The sequence below is a fragment of the Cebus imitator genome, unplaced genomic scaffold (assembly GCF_001604975.1).
Source record: "Cebus imitator isolate Cc_AM_T3 unplaced genomic scaffold, Cebus_imitator-1.0 Scaffold95, whole genome shotgun sequence".
Lineage (NCBI taxonomy): Eukaryota > Metazoa > Chordata > Mammalia > Primates > Cebidae > Cebus > Cebus imitator.
In genome coordinates this window covers 5,891,955-5,914,410 of record NW_016107410.1, presented here as the reverse complement: position 1 = coordinate 5,914,410, position 22,456 = coordinate 5,891,955, and the positions used below count along the sequence as shown (strand labels likewise).

General features: G+C 38.7%; 1 protein-coding gene across 2 annotated transcripts in view; it reads right to left on the bottom strand.

Annotated features, from left to right (window-relative positions):
• ACMSD (aminocarboxymuconate semialdehyde decarboxylase) overlaps positions 1–22,456 on the bottom strand; it is a 64,283-nt gene that overhangs the window by 10,410 nt on the left and 31,417 nt on the right. For both annotated transcript variants that reach the window (XM_017536088.2, XM_017536093.2), the window contains 2 exons: positions 20,169–20,264; positions 18,848–19,020 (listed from right to left, as the gene is read on the bottom strand). In XM_017536088.2, the coding sequence (XP_017391577.1) occupies positions 18,848–19,020; positions 20,169–20,264 (269 nt within the window). The remainder of the gene's footprint in view (positions 1–18,847; positions 19,021–20,168; positions 20,265–22,456) is intronic.

Sequence of the window (22,456 nt, the reverse complement as noted above, 5' to 3'; positions counted from 1 at the left end):
TCATCTAAGTATTTACTCAACATCATGTCCATTCCCATTCTCTCTGTCACTCTCATTCTTGCTTTTGCTCTCCTGGCCTCTCCCCACTTTGATCCACCTTCATTCTGGATATCTGCTGCTTGCTCTTCCAGATCTACTTTTCATCCTTCTTCACTCCTATGTGTCACCTGGAGACTGATTTGTATGAAGTATACAGTGGACCCCCTTGACCCTGGCTTCCAGATGGGTTTAGTTAGTGAGCAACACAGGCAGGAGATTGTAGAATGAAAGGAAAGTATTTAATTACCTAGTATTATATTAATTAAAGTATTTAATTGCCTTCCATGGAGTCATCTAGCCTCAAACGTAGAAGTCTCAGCTCCTGTCCACAGGCCCTTATTTATTTATTTATTTCACAACAATAGAACATAAGACTTCAGCGCAGGCCCTTTTTACAGAGCCTCTCTAGCTTCAAGTTTTGGCCTGGAATAGTCATGGAGCTTTTCACAACTTTGTTGATAATCCCTTTATTAATTTCCCTTTATTAGTTTAGCTCTCCCAATTCATGTATGTAATCTTATTTTCTGCTGGAGCCCTAAATGGGTCACACAGTTTTCCAGTTATACCAAAATTTTTTTGATATAACTTTAAGGGGTATAAGTACAGTTTTGTTACATGGAGATACTGCATAATGGTGAAGTCTGGGCTTTTAGTGTAACCATCACCTGAATAATGTACATAGCCCTCATTAAGCAATTTCTCATCCTCAGCCCCATCTGCCTTCCCACCCTTCCAAGGCTCCAATATCTATTTTTCCATACTTGATGTCTATGCGTACACATTATTTAGCTCTGACTTGTAAGAACATGCAATATTTTATTGTTTCTGGGTTATTTCACTTAAGATAATGGCCTCCAGTTCCATCCATGTTGCTACAAAAGACATGATTTCATACATTTTTATGGCCGAATAGTATTCCATTGTGCATGTATATGACAATTTGTTTATCTAGTCATTCATTGATGGACACTTAGGTTAATTCCATTTCTTTGCTGTTGTGAATAGTGCTGTTATGAATAGTGCTGTTATAAACATACAAGTGTAGGTTTTGATATTATTATTTCTTTTCCTTTGAGTAGATGCCCAGTAGTGGGATTCTGGATTGAATTGTAGTTCTATTTTTAGTTCTTTGTGAAATTTCCATACTGCTCTCCATAGAGGTTGTACTAAATTACAGTCCTACATTCCCACCAACACTGTGTAAGCATTTTCTTTGCATTTCCTCACCAATATGTTATTTTTGACTTTTTCATAAGAGCCATTCAGACTGGTGTATGGCGATATCTCATTGTAGTTTTAATTTGCATTTCTCAGATGATTAGTGATATTGAACATTTTTTCATGTTTGTTGGCCATTTGTATGTCTTCTTTGGAAGTATGTCTATTTATGAACTTTGACTAAGTTGACAAAAACTTACACTGGGGAAAGGACACCGTTTTCAATAAATGAGAAAATTGGATTGCCACATGCAAAAGAATGAACCAGACCCCCCCATCTCTTACTATATATGAAAATCAACTGAAGATGGATTAAAACTTCAAATGCAAGACCTGAAAATATGAAAATACTAGGAGAAAACTTAGGGAAAACTCTTCCGGGCATTGGTTTAGGCAAATAATTCATGACTAACACCTCAAAAGCACAAGCAACAAAAACAAAAATAGATAAATGAGACTTAATTCAACTAAATAGCTTCTGCATAACAAAAGAAATCATTACCAGTGTGAACAGACCACCTGCAGTATGGGAGAAAATATTTGAAAACCATTTACCTGACAGGGTATTGATATCTAGAATTCATAAGGAGTTCAGAGAACTCAACAAAAAACACCACACAAATAACCCCATTAAAAATCGAGCAAAATACATGAACATTTATACAGATATTTTATGGTTTCCTGACTAGTCTGTACTCCTATTTTTTATTCACTAACTGATTAATGAATGTGGTGGATAATTTTTTATTTTGGCAGAATTTCAAACTAACAGAAATGTTGCAAGAAAATTCAAGAGCCTTTCATATAACCTTCACCCAGGTTTACCAATTGTTTATACTTTTCCATCTTTGCTTTATCGTTTTCTCATAGATATTTCCATATATACATATACGCTTCTTTGAGCCATATGTCAGTAGGAGACATCATGGCTCCTTACTCCTAAATAAATTAGTGTTTATTTCCTAAAAAAAGAGATACTTCTTATATGACCACAGTATACTTCTCAAAATCAGGAATTTTAACATTGATAACAATGTTATTTTATTATCCACAGTTCATAATCAAATTTTGCCAGTTGTCCCAATAATGGGATTTATAGCTAATTATTTTCCTTAGTTGAAGATCTAATTGATGATCACATATTAAATTTAGTTGGCATGTCTCTACAGTTTCCTTTAATTTGGATCAGTTGGCCTTATTTTTGTCACTTTTCATCTGGGATAGTTTTGAAGATTATAGATTAATTATTTTATAGAATGTCCTCAGTTTGTGTTTGTCTGATGTTTCTTTGTGATTCTGTACAAATGACGCATTTAGGATAGAAATACTACAGAAGTGGTATTAAGTCTTATTCAGTGCATTATATCAGGGCATATGATATCAGTTTCTATTAATATTGGTAATTTTGATTATTTAACTAAGTTGGTGTTTGCCGGGTTTCTCTAATGTAAAGTCACTATTTTTTCTCATCATGATTAATAAGCAATTTGGGATGAGCCACTTTGAGATCATGTAAATATCTTGTTCCTTTTCCAAATTTTCATCCACTGGTGTTATCATTCAATAATGATTTTCTAACTGTTATTCTTTCTATATTCATTATAAAGAAAAGATTTTACTTCATATATACAAAAACACATTAATTTATATAAAATATATATGTTTACCTATTTATTCATATATTCATTCTTATTTATATCATTTTGGACTCATAGACTTAATTTTATCCAATTGGTGATAATCCATTATTATCACTGTTTGTTTAGATAGCCAGATCATATCAGATTTGCTTAGTGTGAATCATCTCTTCAAGTTGACTCCTGTGTCCTTATGCTACTTCCCCACCATCCTTTGAGTACAGTTATCCCTCAAGACCAAAGTCTTCGGATGCTCAGTCCTTTATATAAAATGATGTAGTATTTACATATAACCTATGCATATCTTCCTGCATACTTTAAATCATCTCTTCACTTATGTTATCTAATACAATGTTGTTATGTAAACAACTGTTATACTGTATTATTCTTTATATTTTTATTTTTATTTTTATTTTTTTTTTGAGACGGAGTTTCACTCATGTTACCCAGGCTGGAGTGCAATGGCGCGATCTCGGCTCACCGCAACCTCTGCCTCCTGGGTTCAGGTAATTCTCCTGCCTCAGCCTCCTGAGTAGCTGGGATTACAGGCATGCACCACCATGCCCAGCTAATTTTTTGTATTTTTAGTAGACACAGGGTTTCACCATGTTGACCAGGATGGTCTCGATCTCTTGACCTTGTGATCCACCCACCTTGGCCTCCCAAAGTGCTGGGATTACAGGCTTGAGCCACCACGCCCGGCCTAAAACTATTTTTAACTTGCAGTTAGTTGAATCCGTGGGTGTAGAACCCATGGATACAGAGGGCTGACTGTACTTACTTTATTTCGGGTACAAAATATTGTTCTAGCTCATTTTGTATTTCCTCTGTCTTGGAAACAATCTTTTCTCCAAGCAGACTAGCTTCCTTTGATGGAAAATGGTAACTAGAAACCAAGATCTGGGCGCTATAAGTGATAACTGCTACTGATGTGGAAATACCTGCCTCACACACACGTATCTATATTTCCATATTTTTCTATATTAAAAACCATGAGTTTATACCAATACATCCATTTTCAATCCAAACACTACAGGGTACCTTCTCATCTTCTTCCTACTCTTCATATTTCTAACTACCTTATACAACAGTAAGACACTTGGCATTTTACTCATGTTGTTTCTTCATTTGCATGAGCCTAGAATGCACATGAAGTATTTTCAGAATTGTAAACCCATACCACTGCAAAAAGCGAATATACTAGCTAGCATTCAATGTATTTTTTTTAAAGTAATAGTTACATAGAGTAAAATGCAAATTCTTGAGTGATGAATTTGTTGATTTTTGACAAATGAGTAGACTGGAATTGCCCACATCTCTATCAAAATGCAGCACATTTTCATCACCCCAGAAAGCTCCCTAATACTCCTTCTTGGCCATTCTCTCTTCTCAATTCTCCTGCTAAAGGTAATAACTTCCCTTTTTTTTTTTTCACCTTAGTCTGGTTTTGCCTGTTCAAGAACTTCATATGAATGGAGTCATACAGTTTATACTCTCTGGTATCCAGCTTCATTCATTCAGCCTTTTGTAAGAGTTATCTATGTTGTAGTGTATACCAGCAAATTATTCTTTTTCTTTTCTGTTTCGTTGTTGTTTTTTGCTGAGTAGTATTCCACTGTGTCAAATACATGGTAATATGTTTATCCATGCTTCTGTAGATGGACATCTAACACTTTTTCCAGTTTTTGGCTATTTGGAATAAAGCTGCCAAGAACTTTTTTATACGAGTTGTATGTGTGTATGTGTGGATTTGTATTTTCAATTCTTTTAGGTAAATACCTAGGAGTAAAACTGTTGGGTCATAGGATAGGAGTATATTCTACTAACACTGTATGAAAATTCTAGTTGCTTTACATCCTTGCTTATAGCCGAATTCTCAGTCTTTTTTGGTTTTGGCTATTTAATGGATGTGCAGTATTTTCTCGTCATAGTTTAAATTGCATTTTTCTGATGAACTAATGATGTTGAGCACCTTTAAATATGTTTATTGGCTAGTTGTTATTTTCTTTTGGGGAGTGGCCATTTAAGCCTTTTGTCCACTTTTAAACAGGATTGTTTGACTTTTCATCATGAGTTTTAGTAGTTCTTTATATATTTTGGATATCAGTCCTTTGTCATATATATGTTTTATGAATGTTTTCTACCATTCTGTGGCTTACTTATTCATATGATTAATGTTGTCTTATGATAAGATAAAGTGTTTAATGTGATAAAGTCTAATTTGTCAAATTCTTCTTTTTGGTTATTGCTTTCTGTGCCTTATTCAAGAAATTTTTGCCTGCTTCCAGGTTGGAAAGATATTCTTCTATATTTTCTTCTTGAAGCTTTATTGTTTTAGCTTTTTTGTTTAGTTGCATAATCCTGCTCAAATTAAGTTTTGTGTATGGCTAGTATAAGGTAGGGTCAGGGCTTATGTTCCCCCCATTTGATGGATTCTTGTTTCAGCACCATTTGTGAAAAGGCTTTCCTTTCCCCACATAATTGCTTTTGTGCCTTTGTCAAAAATTAATTGACCATGTAAGGATGAATATATTTCTGGGCTGGGCGTGCTGGCTCATGACTGTAATCCCAGCAAATTGGGAGGCCAAGGTGGGAGGATAACTTGAAGCCAGGAGTTCAAGGCAAGCTTGAGCAACATGGTGAAACCCCATCTGTACCAAAAATACAAAAACTAGTCAGATGTGACTGTGCACACCTCAGCTACTCAGGAGGCTGAGGCAGGTGAATCACTTGAGCCTGGGAGGCACAGGTTAGAGTGAGCCAAGATCGTGCCACTGCAATGCAGCCTGGGTGACAGAGTGAAACTCTGTCGAAAAAAAAAAAAAAAAAAAGCATATATTTTTGGATTCTCTAGTTTATTCTGTTAATATATTTGTTTGTCCTTATTCCAATATCATACTCTCTTGATTGCTGTTGTTCTGTAATAACCCTTGAAGTCAGTTAATGCAAACTTTTAACTTATTTTTCTTTCTCAAGATTATTTTGGCTCTTCCAGTCCTTTTTATATCTGTATACATTTTAGATTTTTAGATTTAGCTTGGATTACATTGAAGCTATAGATCTATATGAGGAGAATTGATATCTCCTGATCCATAAACATGATAGAACTTTCTGTTTATTTAGATTTTTAAAAGTTTCTCTTAGCATTATTTTATAGTTTTCAGTATAGAGGTCTTACACATCATTTGTTCAGTTTATTTCTGAGTATTTTAGTTTTTAAAACAGTATTATAAATTGAATTGTTTAAAAGTTAATTTTATAATTGCTTATGGCTAGTATATAAAAATACAATGGATTTTTAAAATATTGCCTTTATGTCCTGCAGTCTTGTTAAAGCCGCTTATTAGTTCCAGTAATTGCTTTGTGGGGTCCTTAGAATTAATTACATAAACAATCATGTCATCTGCCAAAGAGACTATTTACTTCTTTCACCAATCTGTATGCCTTTTTACGTTTTCTTATTTTCTTATACTGGCTAGGATTGCCAGTGCAATGTTGATTGGAAGGCATGAGAGTGGACATCTTTGCCTCTCTTCCCATCTTAGGGAGAAGGTGTTTAATATTTCACCATTATGTATGGTGGTAGCTGTGATTTTTTTTTTATGACACCCTTTATCAGACTGAAGAAGTTCTTTTCTTAGTTGCTGAGAGTTTTGTTTGACTAAAAATCATGAATGGGTTATGAATGTTGCCAAGTACTTTTTATTCATCTAGAAAATGATCATAGTATTTATTTCATGAATATAGTGAATTACACTGATTGATTTTCAAAAGTTAAGGCCATCCTGTTCCTGGGATTCCAGTCTCATCTGCTTCAGTCAATACTAAACAGTGAAGAGAATGGTCTTTTAAAAATACAGATTTGATCATGGCATATCCCTGCTTAAACCATGTCAATAGTTTTCTATTCCCTAGAAGGTAAAGCTCAAGTTCCTTAGCATGGCATAAGCAGCCCCCAATAAATATGAGCAATAAATGGGTCCCAGACCTTTGTTGGGGCAGAATTTTGTGGTCTGATGTGACTAGCTGCTTTTCCTTGAGAAGTAATTTTCTTCTTGATAAAATACTTGAGCAATTTTCTAATAGAGTAACGAGCTTAAGAGACCCTCTTAGGAAATCCACTTGATTGATTATTAGTCTTGAAACTAGTCTAAGACCTTTAACCAATAAGGCAAAGAGGCTATCATCCTTAACTAGATATTATTTTTCTTCTTTAAGAAAATCTATTTTAATAATATTTATCTGATGATTTTTTCCCTGTAAAATGTGTTTGCAAGATGGATTTTTTGAATTGGACTTTTGAGAATGCTTCTTATTTGATACAAGTTTGGTATAAAACTCTGACACATGCTTATAATCAATATAAGAGTTATTTTAACAAATATGTGTGTGTTGAAGGAATGAATGCTTGAATATATGAAGGATAAAGTCTGACTGTAACTAGACCTGAAAAAATATATGTATACACACATGTATATATTTATATATATTTACACACACACACACACACACACACACACACACACACACTTTTTTTTTTTTTTTGAGGAAAATGTCTCAGCTCACTGCAACTTCTGCCTTCTATGCTCAAGTGATCCTCCCACCTCAGCCACCCAAGTAGCTGGGACTACAGGTGTGCACCACCACACCTGGCTAATTTTTAAATTTTCTGTAAAGACAGAATTTCACCATGTTTGCCAGGCTGATCTTGAACTCCTGAGCTCAAGTAGTCCACCCACCTCAGTCTCCCAAAGTGCTAGGATTACTGGCATCAGCCACAGTGCCCGGCCTAGGCCTGAAATAATAAATATATTTTAAATACTCTAAATTTGAGATATTTGAGATAAATGACACTTTGATTTCTATCCCCAAAAAAGATTTTCCTAGGTTTTATGACTACATTTATATGAAATAACATGGGAAAGTACATAATACAGTTTAGAGGAAGGGCATGATAGACTAACAAGTCAATTTTTAGATTTCTGTAGTCATTACTGTATGAAACCAAACACATATACCTGCTGATAGAAGCCCTAAAGACCCTAAATTATGTCTACTTACATCTGTGCCAACAGCTGATTTCATTCTGAACTGTCTGCTCGGTATTCACTGGAGGTTCATTTGTCCTTATTTCTAACCTCCTGTTGCTAAAGCTGTTTACAATTCCAAAACACAACATAATTTTTAAAAGTCCCATGCTTTCACTGCATTTGTCAACTACATTAACATGAAAATGAAGCCTAGAACTTAATTTTGCCTTCTAGTCAGGAATTCTTCCATTCCTATTATTATGGCCTTCTTGTATATAAATATGTTTTAAGAGGGGTATGTTCCATTTTAATCTGGAGAAAGCAAATAATTCTAAAGCAGAAACGAAAATCACTCTTCTGCAATTTGTCCTTCTGGTTAAGACACTTCCCTGCTTTCCTTCCTAAATTGATTTTGGATGCCCATTGCAGAACATCAAACTCAGAGTTTGGCAATGTTTAATTATTATTTAGTAGCTATCGTTCACAACTCCTCCCTATAAGAGGTTAATTATCTACTTGTAGTTATGTACAAGTAGATAATTGTATGTACTTGTATTTGGTTTGTGAATTTTTCATTTTTCATACCTGTTATCTATCTGTACATCTCTTACTGATAACTTCTGGTAAATCTCTGACCCTTTCTGACTTGTCAGTAATGTCTTGAGAGAGAGAGCAATAGGCATAAAAAAATTGGAAATGAAATTCTTATTGAGTTTTTTGTTCAGAGAGAGTAGAGATAGTACCAAGAAAAAATGGGAGGGAAGAGATTCTTCAAGACTTATATGATCCTGTAGGATGAAGGTCACATACTCCATTGAGTAATGCCAGTCTCTTCTTGATAGATGCTTAATAAATACTTGGGTTAAAATACTTTTTCGGGTGGGTGTGGTGGCTTACACCTGTAATTGTAGCACTCTGGGAGATTGAGGTAGGGGGATCACTTGCAGCCAGAAGGAACCTATGTTGACCAGTCTGAGCGACATGGTGAGACCCCGTCTCTATAAAATCAAAAATTTAGCCAGGCATGGTGTCTGTGTCCCAGCTACTCAGGAGGCTGTGGTAGGAGAATCACTTGAGCCCAGGAGTTTAAGGCTGCAGTGAGCTGTGATCGCACCATTGTGCCCTAGCCTGGGCGACAGAGTGAGACCTTATCTCTAAAAAAATTACTTTTTCTTTTCTTTTCTTTTTTCTGGACACATTGTTATACATTTATTTAAACTACAGTTCAATGATGAGTTATGTTAAGCTGTTTCTCTCCTTCTCACCATATACATATGTAAACTTTTGTGACTTAAAGTATCAGTGTGTCCCACAGTGGGAAACTTTGTTCCACTGCTCTGAACAAAAAATTACTGTTTCTATTGCTAATTCTATCACCTATTATTTCTCAACTGCAAATTGATTATGTTTTAAATGAATTACATGAGCAATCCTGGGTTAAGGAGGCATACCATATGCCTTGGATGACTGTTGCCTCTGTTTCCATGAACCTTACCTCCCTGAGATACCCAAAGCTCTCTTGACATCAAATAACATATCTGTTCTTGGCCTCCCAAAAGCTGAAATTTCTTCTCTCTTTTTGTCTGTGATCCAAGGTCCTATTCCCTTAGTATCCACCATGATCATGCACCAGTTTTTAAAGATTTCTGTGCTAATATAGCATTTGACAACATCCACATTTTAGTAAGGCATATTCTAAAGACTCTATTAAACCCCAAGGAATAATTCTAATGGTGGACATTTTAGGAACCATGGCTGCCTCGTTTGGGATCCTGAAATTCTACCTTTTGGAAAGATGCTGACTTTCCTTATTAGGCAGTAAAACAGTAGATAATCAACACTTTACTCTAACATACATTTCCCTCCCCAAAGCCAGCAGCTGCACACATCTCCCTATGAGGTCAAGGACTTACTGAGCTGATAATAATAGTGATTAATATTCCTGCCAGGGAAAAGAAATAAACTTCTCACCTGCTGGGATACATTAACTTTTTCACATTTTTAGGGAGTTCTGCAAACACAAAGATGTGGCTTACAAAGTAGTTCTAATCATGGGAGAAAATTTCATTTATCTTCTGGAAAAGGAACACTTTTGAGATATCCCACTAGCATATCTCATTAGTAGCATTTGCAGTAAATACAACATAACTCTGTTATAACTTATTCCAAAAATTCTAGTATACCAGATATTTAGTTTGTTCCCTGAGACATAATTTCCTAGAGAAAGTGCCTGGTAGGCCGGGCGCGGTGGCTCACACCTGTAATCCCAGCACTTTGGGAGGCCGAGGTGGGTGGATCACGAGGTCAAGAGATCGAGACCATCCTGGTCAACGTGGTGAAACCCCGTCTCCACTAAAACTACAAAAAATTAGCTGGGCATGGTGGCACGTGCCTGTAATCCCAGCTACTCAGGAGGCTGAGGCAGGAGAATTGCCTGAACTCAGGAGGCGGAGGTTGCGGTGAGCTGAGATCGCGCCATTGCACTCCAGCCTGGGTAACAAGAGCGAAACTCCGTCTCAAAAAAAAAAAAAAAGAGAAAGTGCCTGGTTTAATTTAATCAATGCAAAGTAAAATTAGCTTTATATCTCCAAGATCATTATACAATTGAATTAAACAAACATTAACTTAACACCTACTACTTGTAAAGCACTGGAGTAGGTAATAAAAATCTCTGACATAAAAAAAAAATCTCTGACATTTATACAGTCCTTTGGCATAGTATTAACTCTTCACAACAACTCTGCCTAGTTATCATTCCCATTTTACAGTTGTGGAAACTGAGGCTGAGAAGGGTAAGTGACTTGCTAACTGGTCACCACGTAACTAGTAGTAGAGCCAGGACTTGAACCCTCTCGCACTTACCACAACTTCTTGAGAAGACAGTAAGGAAGCTTACAGGTCTCAAAAAAGTATTTTTACTCTATTGAGGATTCTAGTATACAGGAAAATATCATATAACCCAAGTACTTGGAAGCTGAAGTATCCAAATAAATTTAAATGTCAAGTTAGGTGGAGTTAGACAGGAACCCCCCTTTTTTTGTTTGTTTGTTTTGAGATGAAGTTTCACTGTGCCTCTCAGGCTGGAGTGCAGGGGTGTAATTTTGGCTCACTGCAACCTCCGCCTCCCGAGTTCAAGGGATTCTCGTGCCTCAGCCTCCCAAGTAGCTGGGATTACAGGTGCCTATCACCACGCCTGGCTACTTTCTGTATTTTTAGTTGAGATGGGGTTCCACCATGTTGGCCAGGTTGGTCTTAAACTCCTGACCGCAAGTGATCCGACTGCCTCAGCCTCCCAAAGTGCTGGGATTACAGGCGTGAGCCACCATGCCTGGCTAATTTTTTGTGTGTTTTTAGTAGAGATGGGGTTTCACCATGTTGACCAGGCTGGTCTTGAACTCCTGGCCTCAAGTGATCCTCCCATTTTGGCCTCTGAAAGTGTTGAGATTACGCTCAGCCTGAGAAACTCTTTTTGTTTTAAGCTATGTTGGAAATATTTCTAATACCTATGGTATGCTCTGCTGCTTACAATAACTCTGGGTATAATCAAATCTTTCTTTAATGATAAATAATCTTTTCAGTGCTTCTTGATCATCCTAGTCCTTCAGACCCCCTTGAATAGAGTAGTTCTGAATGTGAAAGATGTAGAGGTTATGGCCATTGCACTCCAGCCCGGGCAACAAGAGCAAAACTCCATCAAAAAGAAGAAAGGAAAGAAGGAATGGAGGGAGGGAGGGAGGGAGGGAGAGAGGGAAAGAGAGAAGGAAAGAGGCCAGGCGCAGTGGTGCATGTCTGTAATCCCAGCACTTTGGAGGCCGAGGCAGGTGGATCACCTGAGGTCAGAAGTTCGAGACCAGCCTGGCCAACATGGTGAAACCCCATCTTTACTAAAAATACAAAAATTAGCCAGTTATGCTGGCTCATGCCTGTAATCCCAGCTATCAGGAGGGTGAGGCATGGCAATTGCTTGAACCCAGGAGTCAGAGTATGCAGTGAGCCAAGACACGCCGTTGCACTCCACCCTGGGCAACCAGAGTGAAATTTCAGAGTGACTGCTCTAAACCTCCTGTTTTCCCCTTTTAGAATGGGAAGGATAGCAACTATCCTATGCTTGTCTCACCATTTTACATTGAGTGTGTGGGGAAGAAAGGAACTTGTCTGTTCAGTTCACAGTTCTTCAGATTTGGAGAAAGTATACATGAGGAGCCTCATCCACAAGTTCACCGAAGCAATGAAATCCTAGACTTTAAAGTGATGCTATAAATGGATGAGACTTTTGGGGCAGTCTTGGTAGGGGTGGGGGTGTTTTGCATTTAGGAGGATAAATAATTTGTGGCCAGAGAGAGGAATGAGGTAGGTATGCTTCCCTTCAAAAGGTGGGATCTAATTCTACTCTCCTTGAATGTGAGCCAGATAAAATGACTTGCTTCTATGAATAAAATGTGGTGGAGTTAATACTACATGACTTCTGACTCTTAAGACATGAAAAGAACGGCTTCTGTCTGGTGTGTGCTCAGTCAGTCTCTCTCTGTATCTCTCTCTCTCTCTTTCTCTTTCTCTCCCCCCACCCCATTCTCTCCTTCCCTTCTGTCTCTATTACCATTTCTCCCTATTTCTCTCTAAGATAACTCCCTCTTGGGGGCATCCAGCAGCCATGCTGTGAGGACACTCAAGCAGCTCTGTGAAGAGGCCCACCTGGAGAGGAACTGAGGCCTCCCACCAAAATCCAGCACTGACATGCCACTCACAGGTGAAATCCACCTTGAATATAAGTTCTTTAGCCCAGCCAAGACTTTAGATAACTACAGCCCTGACTGACACCTTGCCTGTAATCTCTTGAGAGACTTTGGGTCAGTTAAGCTATTTCTAAATTCCTAACATATAGAGGGCATGAGAGATAATAAATGTTTATTGTTGTTTATGTGGCTTATTTTAAGCCACTAAGTTTTGGGGTAATTACAGTCGTGCATCACATAATGATGTTTTGGTCAATGACAGATTGCATATGTGATGGTGGTTCCATAAGATTATAATGGAGCTGAAAACTTTCTCTTGCTTAGTGATCTTATAGCTCTCATAATGTGATGCATTTTGCATTATTATTATGTGTAATGCATTACTCAAGTGTTTGTGGTGATGCTGGTGTAAACAAACCTATCCCTGCCGGTCCTATAAAAGTCTAGCACAGATAGGCTGGGTGCAGTGGCCCAGGCCTATAATCCCAACACTTACGGAGGCCAGGGTGGGTGGAACACCTGAGGTCAGGAGTTTGAGACCAGCCTGGCCAACATGGTGAAACCCATCTCTACAAAACTACAAACATTAGCTGGGTGTGGTGGTACATTCCTGTAATCCCAGCTACTTGGGAGGCTGAAACATGAGAATCGCTTGAACCCAGGAGGTGGAGGCTGCAGTGAGCTGAGATCATGCCACTGCACTCCATCCTGGGTGATAAGCGAGACTGTCTTAAAAAAAAAAAAAGTATAGCACAGATAATGATGTACAGTATTTAAGACTTGGTAATGATATAAATGACTATGGCACTGGCTTACATATTTTCTGTATTATCCTTTTAATCATTATTTTAGAGTATGCTCCTTCTACTTATTAAAAAAAAATTAACTGTAAAACAGCCTCAGGCAGGTCCTGCAGGACGTATTCCAGAAGAAGGCATTGTCATAGGAGATGACAGCTGCAGATGTGTTACTGCCCCCGAAGACCTTCCAGTGGGACAAGACGTGGAGATGAAAGACAGCGATGATGACCCTTACCCTGTGTAGGCCTAGGCTAATGTGTGTGCTTGAGTCTTAGTTTTTAACAAAAAAGTTTAAAAAGCAAAAATTTTTTTAATATAAAAGAGCTTATCAGGATATAAAGAAAGAAAATATTTCTGTACAGCTGTATAGTGTGTTCTTATTTTAAGCTAAGTGTTATTACAAAAGAGTCAAAAAGTTTAAAAAATTTAAAGCTTTATAAAGTAAAAAAGTTACAGTAAGCTAAAGTTAATTTATTCAAGAAAGAAAAGAAAAAAAAAATTGGGCATGGCGGCTGGGCACGTTGGCTGATGCCTGTAATCCCAGCATTTTGGGAGGCTGAAGTGGGGGGATCAGGAGATCAGGAGATCCAGACCATCCCGGCTAATATGGTGAAACCCTGTCTCTCTCCTAAAAAAAATGCAAAACATTAGCCAGATGTGGTGGAACGTGTCTATGGTCCCAGCTACTCAGGAGGCTGAGGCAGGAGAATCACTTGAACCCAGGAGGCGGAGGTTGCAGTGAGCCAAGATCACACCCCTGCATTCCATCCTGGGCGATAGAGGGAGACTCCATCTCAAAAAATAAAAAATAAAAATAAAAAATATAAATTTAGCGTAGCCTAAGTGTAGCGTGTTTATGAAGTCTACAGTAATGTAAAGTAGTGTTCTAGGCCTTCAATTCACTCACTACTCACTCACTGACTCACCCAGCGCCACTTCCAGTCCTGCAAGCTCCATTCATGATAAGCGCCCTATACATTCTTAATCTTTTACACCTTCTTTTTACTTTCCCTTTTCTATGTTTAGATATGTTTCATACACAAATATTTACCATTGGGTTACAGTTGCCTCCAGTATTCAGTACAGTAACAAGTACAGCTTTGTAGCCTAGGAGAACTAGGCTATACCATATAGCTTAGGTGTGTAGTAGACTGTACCATAAAAGTTTGAGTAAGGGCACTGTGATGTTCACACAACCACAACATTGCCTAATGATGCATTTCTCAGAGCATATCCTCACTGTTAAGTGATGTATGAGTATGTAATTACGCAGCAGTAGGTTACCAATAGATCCAGCCAAAATTATGATATACCTATAATGAGCATATGACCAACTTCTCAAAAATCTATCCACTTAAATACGTGAAGTGTATTTTCTGTGATCAAGTTAATATAGGGAGGCACTATAGTTTTTCTTTTTTTCTATTTCTCATAGTGATAGACTGATAATCTATAACCTGCATTCTTTGCATCCATGTTTAAAAATCAAAGCAAAGAATTCAAAAGCAAAAGAATTGTAGAGGTGGAAGGAAGCCAAGAGATTATATAATTTAAATACTTTTTGACCAAATAACAGAGTTTTAGAAATAGTAGGTGCTCGATAATTGTTTTGGTTCTTTATATATAACCTATATCTGTATATTATTAAGATGTTATTTAAAATTTGTATTTATCGGCCAGGTGTGGTGGCTCATGCCTGTAATCCCAGCACTTTGGGAGGCTGAGGTGGGTTCAGGAGTTCGAGGCCAGCCTGGCCAACGTGTTGAAACCCCATCTCTACTAAAGATACAAAAAATTAGCTGAGTGTGGTGGTGCACGCCTGTAATCCTAGCTACTTGGGAGGCTGAGGCAGGAGAATCGCTTGAACCTGGGAGGCGGAGGTTGCAGTGAGCTGAGAACGTGCCTGGGTGACAGGGTAAGACTTCGTCTCAAAAAAAAAAATGTACTTATCAAAGTAATGTTTATACATAAACAATCAAATATTACTAAACATCTCTATTTTCAAAAGCAACTCTTTTTTAAAACATTTTTTGGCCAGGCATGGTGACTCATGCCTATAATCCCAGCACTTTGGGAGGTCGAGGCAGGCAGATTGCTTAAATCCAGGACTTGCCTGGGCAACATGGTAAAACCCCGTCTCTACAAAAAATACAAAAATGAGTCGGGTGTGGTGGTGTGTGCCTGTAGTCTTAGCTACTCGGGAGGCTGAGGTGGGAGGATGCCTTGAGCCGGGAGGTGGAGGTTGCAGTGAGCTGTGATCATGCTACTGCACTGCAGCCTGGGTAACAGAGTGAAACCCTGGCTCACTTTCCCAACTCTTATCCCTTAAGGTAGCCACTTTTCCCATTTTAGCTTGCATCATTTGACAATTACCTTTATAATCCCAGATAATAAGCTTATACAATTGTGTCTTAATTTACTAACTTTAGATAGAGAATATTTAGTTATTCCCCATTATGGTCATTGAGAATTTCTTTCTTACTTCACTGTCTCTATTTTCTTAATAGAATTATGATTTTCAGTTAAACCAGTACTTAATATTTACCCTATTATGACAACAAATATTGCTCACTGCTGAGTCAAATAATGTACAGTGATTATTGCCCCTCATATAGATTTTTTTTGTTTTCTTAGAGTTAAATATTGCCTTTTCTTTCATTTGCTTAATTTTCTATATATACCCTGCTTTCATTCCTAATGCATCAACAGATCTGTTAAATGTCTGTCAGTAAGTATTTCCAACTCTCAGATCAAATAATTCATCAGTTCCATTTTTTTCATTCTAGAGACCTGCCTCCACAGCATTCTGTCTTCTTGCTCAAATCTGGCCAGGCTGCTCTCTATCCCAGATGTCCAGCTAGGAATTTCCTTAGCCATTCTGATTTGGGGATTGTTTTAAAAGAGAATTTGCCAATGTGCGTATGACTAGAATGAAGAAGCATTAATATTTTAAACAGAATCCTAAATTATTAATGTATACTGCTTCTATGTCCTGGATTCATGAGTCTATGAGATTACATAAAATAAGGTTACATTTGCTCTTTTTTTTTTTTTTTAAGAGATGGGGTTTCACCATGTTGTCCAGGCTGCTATTAAACTCCTGACCTCAGGTGATTCACCCGCCTTAGCCTCCCAAAGTGCTGGGATTACAGGTGTGAGCCACTGCGCCCGGCCACATTTGCTTTTGATGCCCAAATGATTATAGCTGAAGCTTTCATAGTTTGAATGTAAGATCTCAGCACCAAGGGCTTTGTAAAGTACCTGCTATGTTTTTCTGGAGGTCCCTAATAGGAATGTATTCACATGTGCTCACCAACTACTCTATCCGCTGGTTACCATGAAGTGGTTCCCATATTTTTCCTCTCCTGCTCCTGTCCCCTGGCCAGTGTATATTGCACTGGGTGCTTGTTGAAGGTACTTATAGTATCCTGAGACTTTGCTGAAGTTGCTTATCAGCTTAAGGAGATTTTGGGCTGAGACGATGGGGTCTTCTAAATACACAGTCATGTCGTCTGCAAATAGAGACAATTTGACTTCATCTTTTCCCAGTTGAATACTTTTTATTTCTTTTTCTTGCCTGATTGCCCTGGCCAGAACTTCCAATACTATGTTGAATAGGAGTGGTAAGAGAGGGCATCCTTGTCTAGTGCCAGATTTCAAAGGGAATGCTTCCAGTTTTTGTCCATTCAGTATATTGGCTGTGGGTTTGTCATAAATATCTCTTATTATTTTGATGTACGTTCCACTGATACCTAGTTTATTGAGAGTTTTTAGCATAAAGGGCTGTTGGATTTTGTCGGAGGCCTTCTCTGCATCTATTGAGATAATCATGTGTTTTTTGTCTTTGGTTCTGTTTATGTGATGGATTACGTTTATAGATCTGTGTATGTTGAACCAGCCTTGCATCCCAGGAATGAAGCTGACTTGATCGTGATGGATAAGCTTTTGATGTGCTCTTAGATTCAGTCTGCCAGTATTTTATTGAAGAATTTCACATTGATGTCCATCATGGATATTGGCCTGGGCTTTGGATTTGCCAGTGGTGTTTTCTCCTGGTGTTTCAGTTTCCAAGAATACTAAGGGGTTGTAGGCTTGATGGGATGTAATAAGAACAGCCCTTTCCCCAATCCCACATGATTTTCCCTCTTCCTTTCCTCCATTGCTCAATGTCCAGAGCCCACAAAGTTTCTTTCAGTTTCTGCCCCGTGCAGCCTTCTGCTTACTGACCTCCTCATCATGCTCCATCCAAACCAAAAAAAATCAACAGTCACAACCAATTGCTAACCATCCGTCTCTGCAGGGGTGACACAAAAGCTAAACAACTCAAAGACACAGCTCAACCACATAATTGATTACCAAGCTAAAATGCTTAACATTTATATTCTGGTGATTTTCTCAAGCCAGAGAAACAGTCAGCATTAATGCAAGATAAAGTGTCATTCTGGACACTACTTGCAACTTTCAAATGATGGGCCTCTTTTTGCTAGACATGATTTTTTAAACCTTAGAGTCTAAACTCAACTCAAGTATCATATTGCAAATTTTTAACTTTTAACCTCAAAGATTTTTCTCCTGGGAAAATTTGGAAATCTTCTATAGATACCTGTAAGTAATAAGATGGAATTGAAATACAAAATATTTTAGACTTTTCATTATGACCTTTCCCCTAGAAATTCTCAAACTTGCTGAGTTAGCATTTTAAAAGAATACTTAAAGGTGGATGTGCCACCAACAGAGAGATTTGTGATGAGACCACATCAGAGGAAAGACTTTATCTTGGGGGCTTTAAAGTACCACCATGCTGGTCTTTTAATTAAATGAGAGAATCAAAAACCATATTATTCCAGGAAGAAATTTCAGGGCGTGATACACAGGACCCTACATCATCTTCCCCTGACTCCCTGTCCAATGCAATTTCCCAACTATGCATTTCTACCCTTTCAATTTTCCAGTTTTCTCCACATAGTGGATGAGGATGATTGCATTCACAATTTACCCAACTAGTGAAAGGTAGAGCCAGGATTTTAACACAGGTCAATTTGACTTTGAAACTTGTGGTTCTTTCCTGCTTACTACATTGCCATGTGTCATGTTGGGTATATATAGAGATGTCCCTAAGGAAGAGGAGCTGCTGTGGGAGAATACCAAGCCATGTAGATTATCTGGGATTTCCCTGGCATATATAATAGTTCTTAGTATTATATACTCTGTGTTGAGGGAGGCCTTGGAGAGAATCCCCTGTGCAAGCAAACCTAATCCCAAACCTCACTGTCTCCCTCCTTTCATCTAATGTGTTTCTTCCATCCCTTTTTTGGAGAGAGGCCAAGTAACGGGTTGCTGATGCAGCATTCTGCTCCCCATGAGACATCTAAGTGGCAGACTGGGCTTACCTTTCCTATGACATCTGTTAACAGCTTGAGGGACAGAGGATCATGAACCAAAGCATCTGTGTAAAAGGAACCGAGGTATTTCTTTGGGTTCGTTGGGTTGTCCTGGGCACACAGATCTGGGCGCATGCTAAATCCATGGGAGATTCTTCCCACTGTGAAGGGGAAGGTACCACCTGCAAGTAAAACCCATGACTGAGGGGCTAGTCAACACTGGCCCCTCCTCGTAAAGGATTCCTTTCATCTTGATGTTACATGGAAGAAGTTACCGTTGCTCAACTGATTAACAGTAATTACAAAGGACCTATTTGTTCTGAACACTGGGAGATGATGGAAGAAATGACAATAACTCATCTAGAAATTCAGACTTGAGAAATTCACCCTAAAGAGAGAAGACAAATGTGTAAAGATATGCAATTAAGGCTTTCAAATATAGTGTGATTATAATCAAAATACTGAGACAGCATATCAGTTGGGGACCATCTAAATTATGATGGCATATCCATGAAATGTAAGGCCATACTCGAAGCCATCAAAAATGATGAAGCTCTGTATTTGTTGACATGGAAAGATGTCTTCTCTATGCTGTTGAGAAGGAAAGGCATAGAGAGTAACATGTATAGTTTGATATTTTGCGAGTGTGTGTGTGTGTGTGTGTGTGTGTGTGTGTGTGTCTGTGTCTATGTGTCTGTGTCTGTTGAAGGGTCACAAATTCAGTTACCTACAGGGACCAGGCAGGCAGTGTAAATGAATGAAATAGGCCTATTTGTAAACAATGAAAAATAGTAGGGACTATTGCAGACTGGAGAGCTCATGATCTAACTAGAGGGATTTAAATCAAGAACAGAAAAAGTAAAACAAAAATGGTGACAACAAAACTAAACTTGCCTACAAAAATAGAATTTGGTCCCTAAACCATCATGTGACTAGAATGATGGCTGGAAGGAGGCGATGAACTGAATCGTATTCCTTCAAAATTCATATGCTGAAACCCTAATGCCAAATTTGACTATACTTGGAGAAAGGACCTTTAAGGAGGTAATTAAGGTTACATGAGGTCATAAGGTGGGGCCTTAATCCAATAGGACTGGTGTACTGATGTCCTTGTAAGAAGAGGAGGAGAAACCAAAGGCCATGTGAGGAAGGTGGCCATCTGCAAGCTAGGAAGAGAGCCCTCACTAGAAACCAACCCTGCCAACATCGTGATCTTGAACTTCTAGCCTCCAGGTCTGTGAGAAAGTAAATTTCTGTTGTCGTACAGTCACCCAAATCTGTGGTATTTTGTTATGACAGCCTGAGCTGACTAATAAAGATAGGGTCTTACCGCCATGTGCGAAACACACTTTCAGTTTAGGAAACTTCTCAAACACTCCACCCATGATCATGGAACAAATGGCTATTGTGGTCTCTGTTGGCATTCCTGGAAGAGGAAATAGTTGCAAGGATCAGGGATGATCACCCCACACAAGAAGAAGTTCAGTGATGTTATTGGCTGGGGAATTGTCAGTGCAAAGAAACTTGAGGCCCCTGTACCCTGGCATTGTATGGCTGTAATATAGGGCATTACTTTGGCAAGGAGAACCAAGTAAAATGTCCTATTTGCCACTTGCAGGGAGAGTCGTCTAATCGCTAGAGCAGTTGAGGAGCAAAGGACCTGGCGTTTGCCTTAATTCTCCCAACTTCAGTTTGGGATGCAATGAGACAGATAGAGTACGCCGAGTCCGAGCTGAGCCCTAGCTCCTCCAGTTTCTGCTTCGTGGCCTCTGGCAAGTTATTTCATGGCTCTGAGCCTGTGCTTCGTCTGTAAGATGACGTTTATGTTGCCCATTTTGCAAGACTATTGTGGAGCCTTGTGAATAATGATGTCAGCCAAGTTCCTGGACAGAACTTCACAATGGAGATGCTCAACACAAATATTAGTTGCCTCTCTCAATTTCCTCATCTGTAATATGGCAAGTTCCTGCAGTGGGTTGTTTTGAGGATTTGGTAGACAGCACCTGGCATTTAGTAAAGGGTCACTAAACAGTGACTATCGTTATGATCATTCCTACCAAATCTTTGCTGCCTCTTGTAGCTGAGGTTGAAAATAACTGGATTAAAATGAATTATTTCAAGTGCTTTGCGCTCCTAGGAGAAGCAGCTGGTCCATGTGTAATGTCTTTACCCCTGAGGAGCCAGTCCAAGCTGCATTGCCACTGACTGCTTTTCAGACCATGACTCAGAAATCTGACCGCTCTACAGCTGTGCACTGTACCTTCTGGGGAAGCCTGACTCTGTAGGCTGTGGAGTGAGGCTTCACAGGATGCTCATTCTGCCTGGGGCTGGTCACTGCTTCACAGGCAGAGATACCCCTAGCACCGCCTGCCTGGGAATTCTGGAAGCATGATGAATTTATACCCATTTAGGAGAAGTTTGTGGGCAGAGCTTCCTGAAGGCAGAGAGATGGATGGCATCATTTTCTTCTAGTTACGTGATTCTATTTTCCAGTAATCACTTGAACCATAACCCCACAATCCATTCTCTATGCAGGAGTCAGAGTTACATTTACAGTGTGAATTGGATTATGACCCTTCTTTGCTGAGAATCCTCCACTCCACTAATAACTACCTTTGCATCCAGAATAAAATTCCAAAATTAGCCTGTTTGCTTGTGATATATATATATATATATATATATATATATATATATATACACTTGTTTAGAATCTCCTTCCTCTGACCAGAATATAAGCTTCATGAAGGCAGAGATTTTGTTCATGTCTATATCCTCAGTGACTGGGACAGGGCGTGGCATGCTAGAAGGAATCAGTGTATTTGTGCTGCATAAATGGATGATGAAATGACTCTATATGCAGATGCTCTCCTGTTGCAGTATAAATAAGCTTATGGGACTTATCAAAGTTTTGTGAATAAGGGTGACATTTTTCTTGGAAGCTCGACAGTATCTGGGCATCTTGGGTTATCTCGTTCTATTAGTTACTGCCCAAGAATTTGGTGGAATGAGTAGGAAACTGCTTTACTAAATATTTTGGTTCCCAACAACAATCACAGGAATATATAAAACATCAGAGCAGAAAGAGACCTTTGGGGGAATCCAGATCAGCATTCTCATTTTACGGATGAGGGACTGGGGCCCGTGGAGGTAAAGTGATTTACTACAGGAAATACAGTGAAATAGACACTAAGCTGGAACTAAAATTCCATTTTTTGACTTACAGTATATTGCCCCATTTTGATTCTACATGGTGATTGCCATTTTGACTACTTCATAACTACTAATCGTACTAATTGGGCTGAGGAGAGAAAGAAGAATGGTCTCCTTAAAGAAAATCCAGTTCTGGTGCTGTGGCTCACACCTGTAATCCCATCACTTTGGGAAGCTGAGGTGGGTGGATCACTTGAGGCCAAGAACTCGAGACCAGACTGGCCAAACATGGTGAAACCCTGTCTCTACTAAAAATACAAAAATTAGCAGGGCGTGGCATTGCACCTCTGTAATCCCAGCTATTTGGAAGGCTGAGGCAGGCTTGAACCTGGGAGGTGGAGGTTGCAGTGAGCGGAGATTGTGCCACATACTCCAGCCTAGGAAACAGAGTGAGACCTTGTCTCAAAA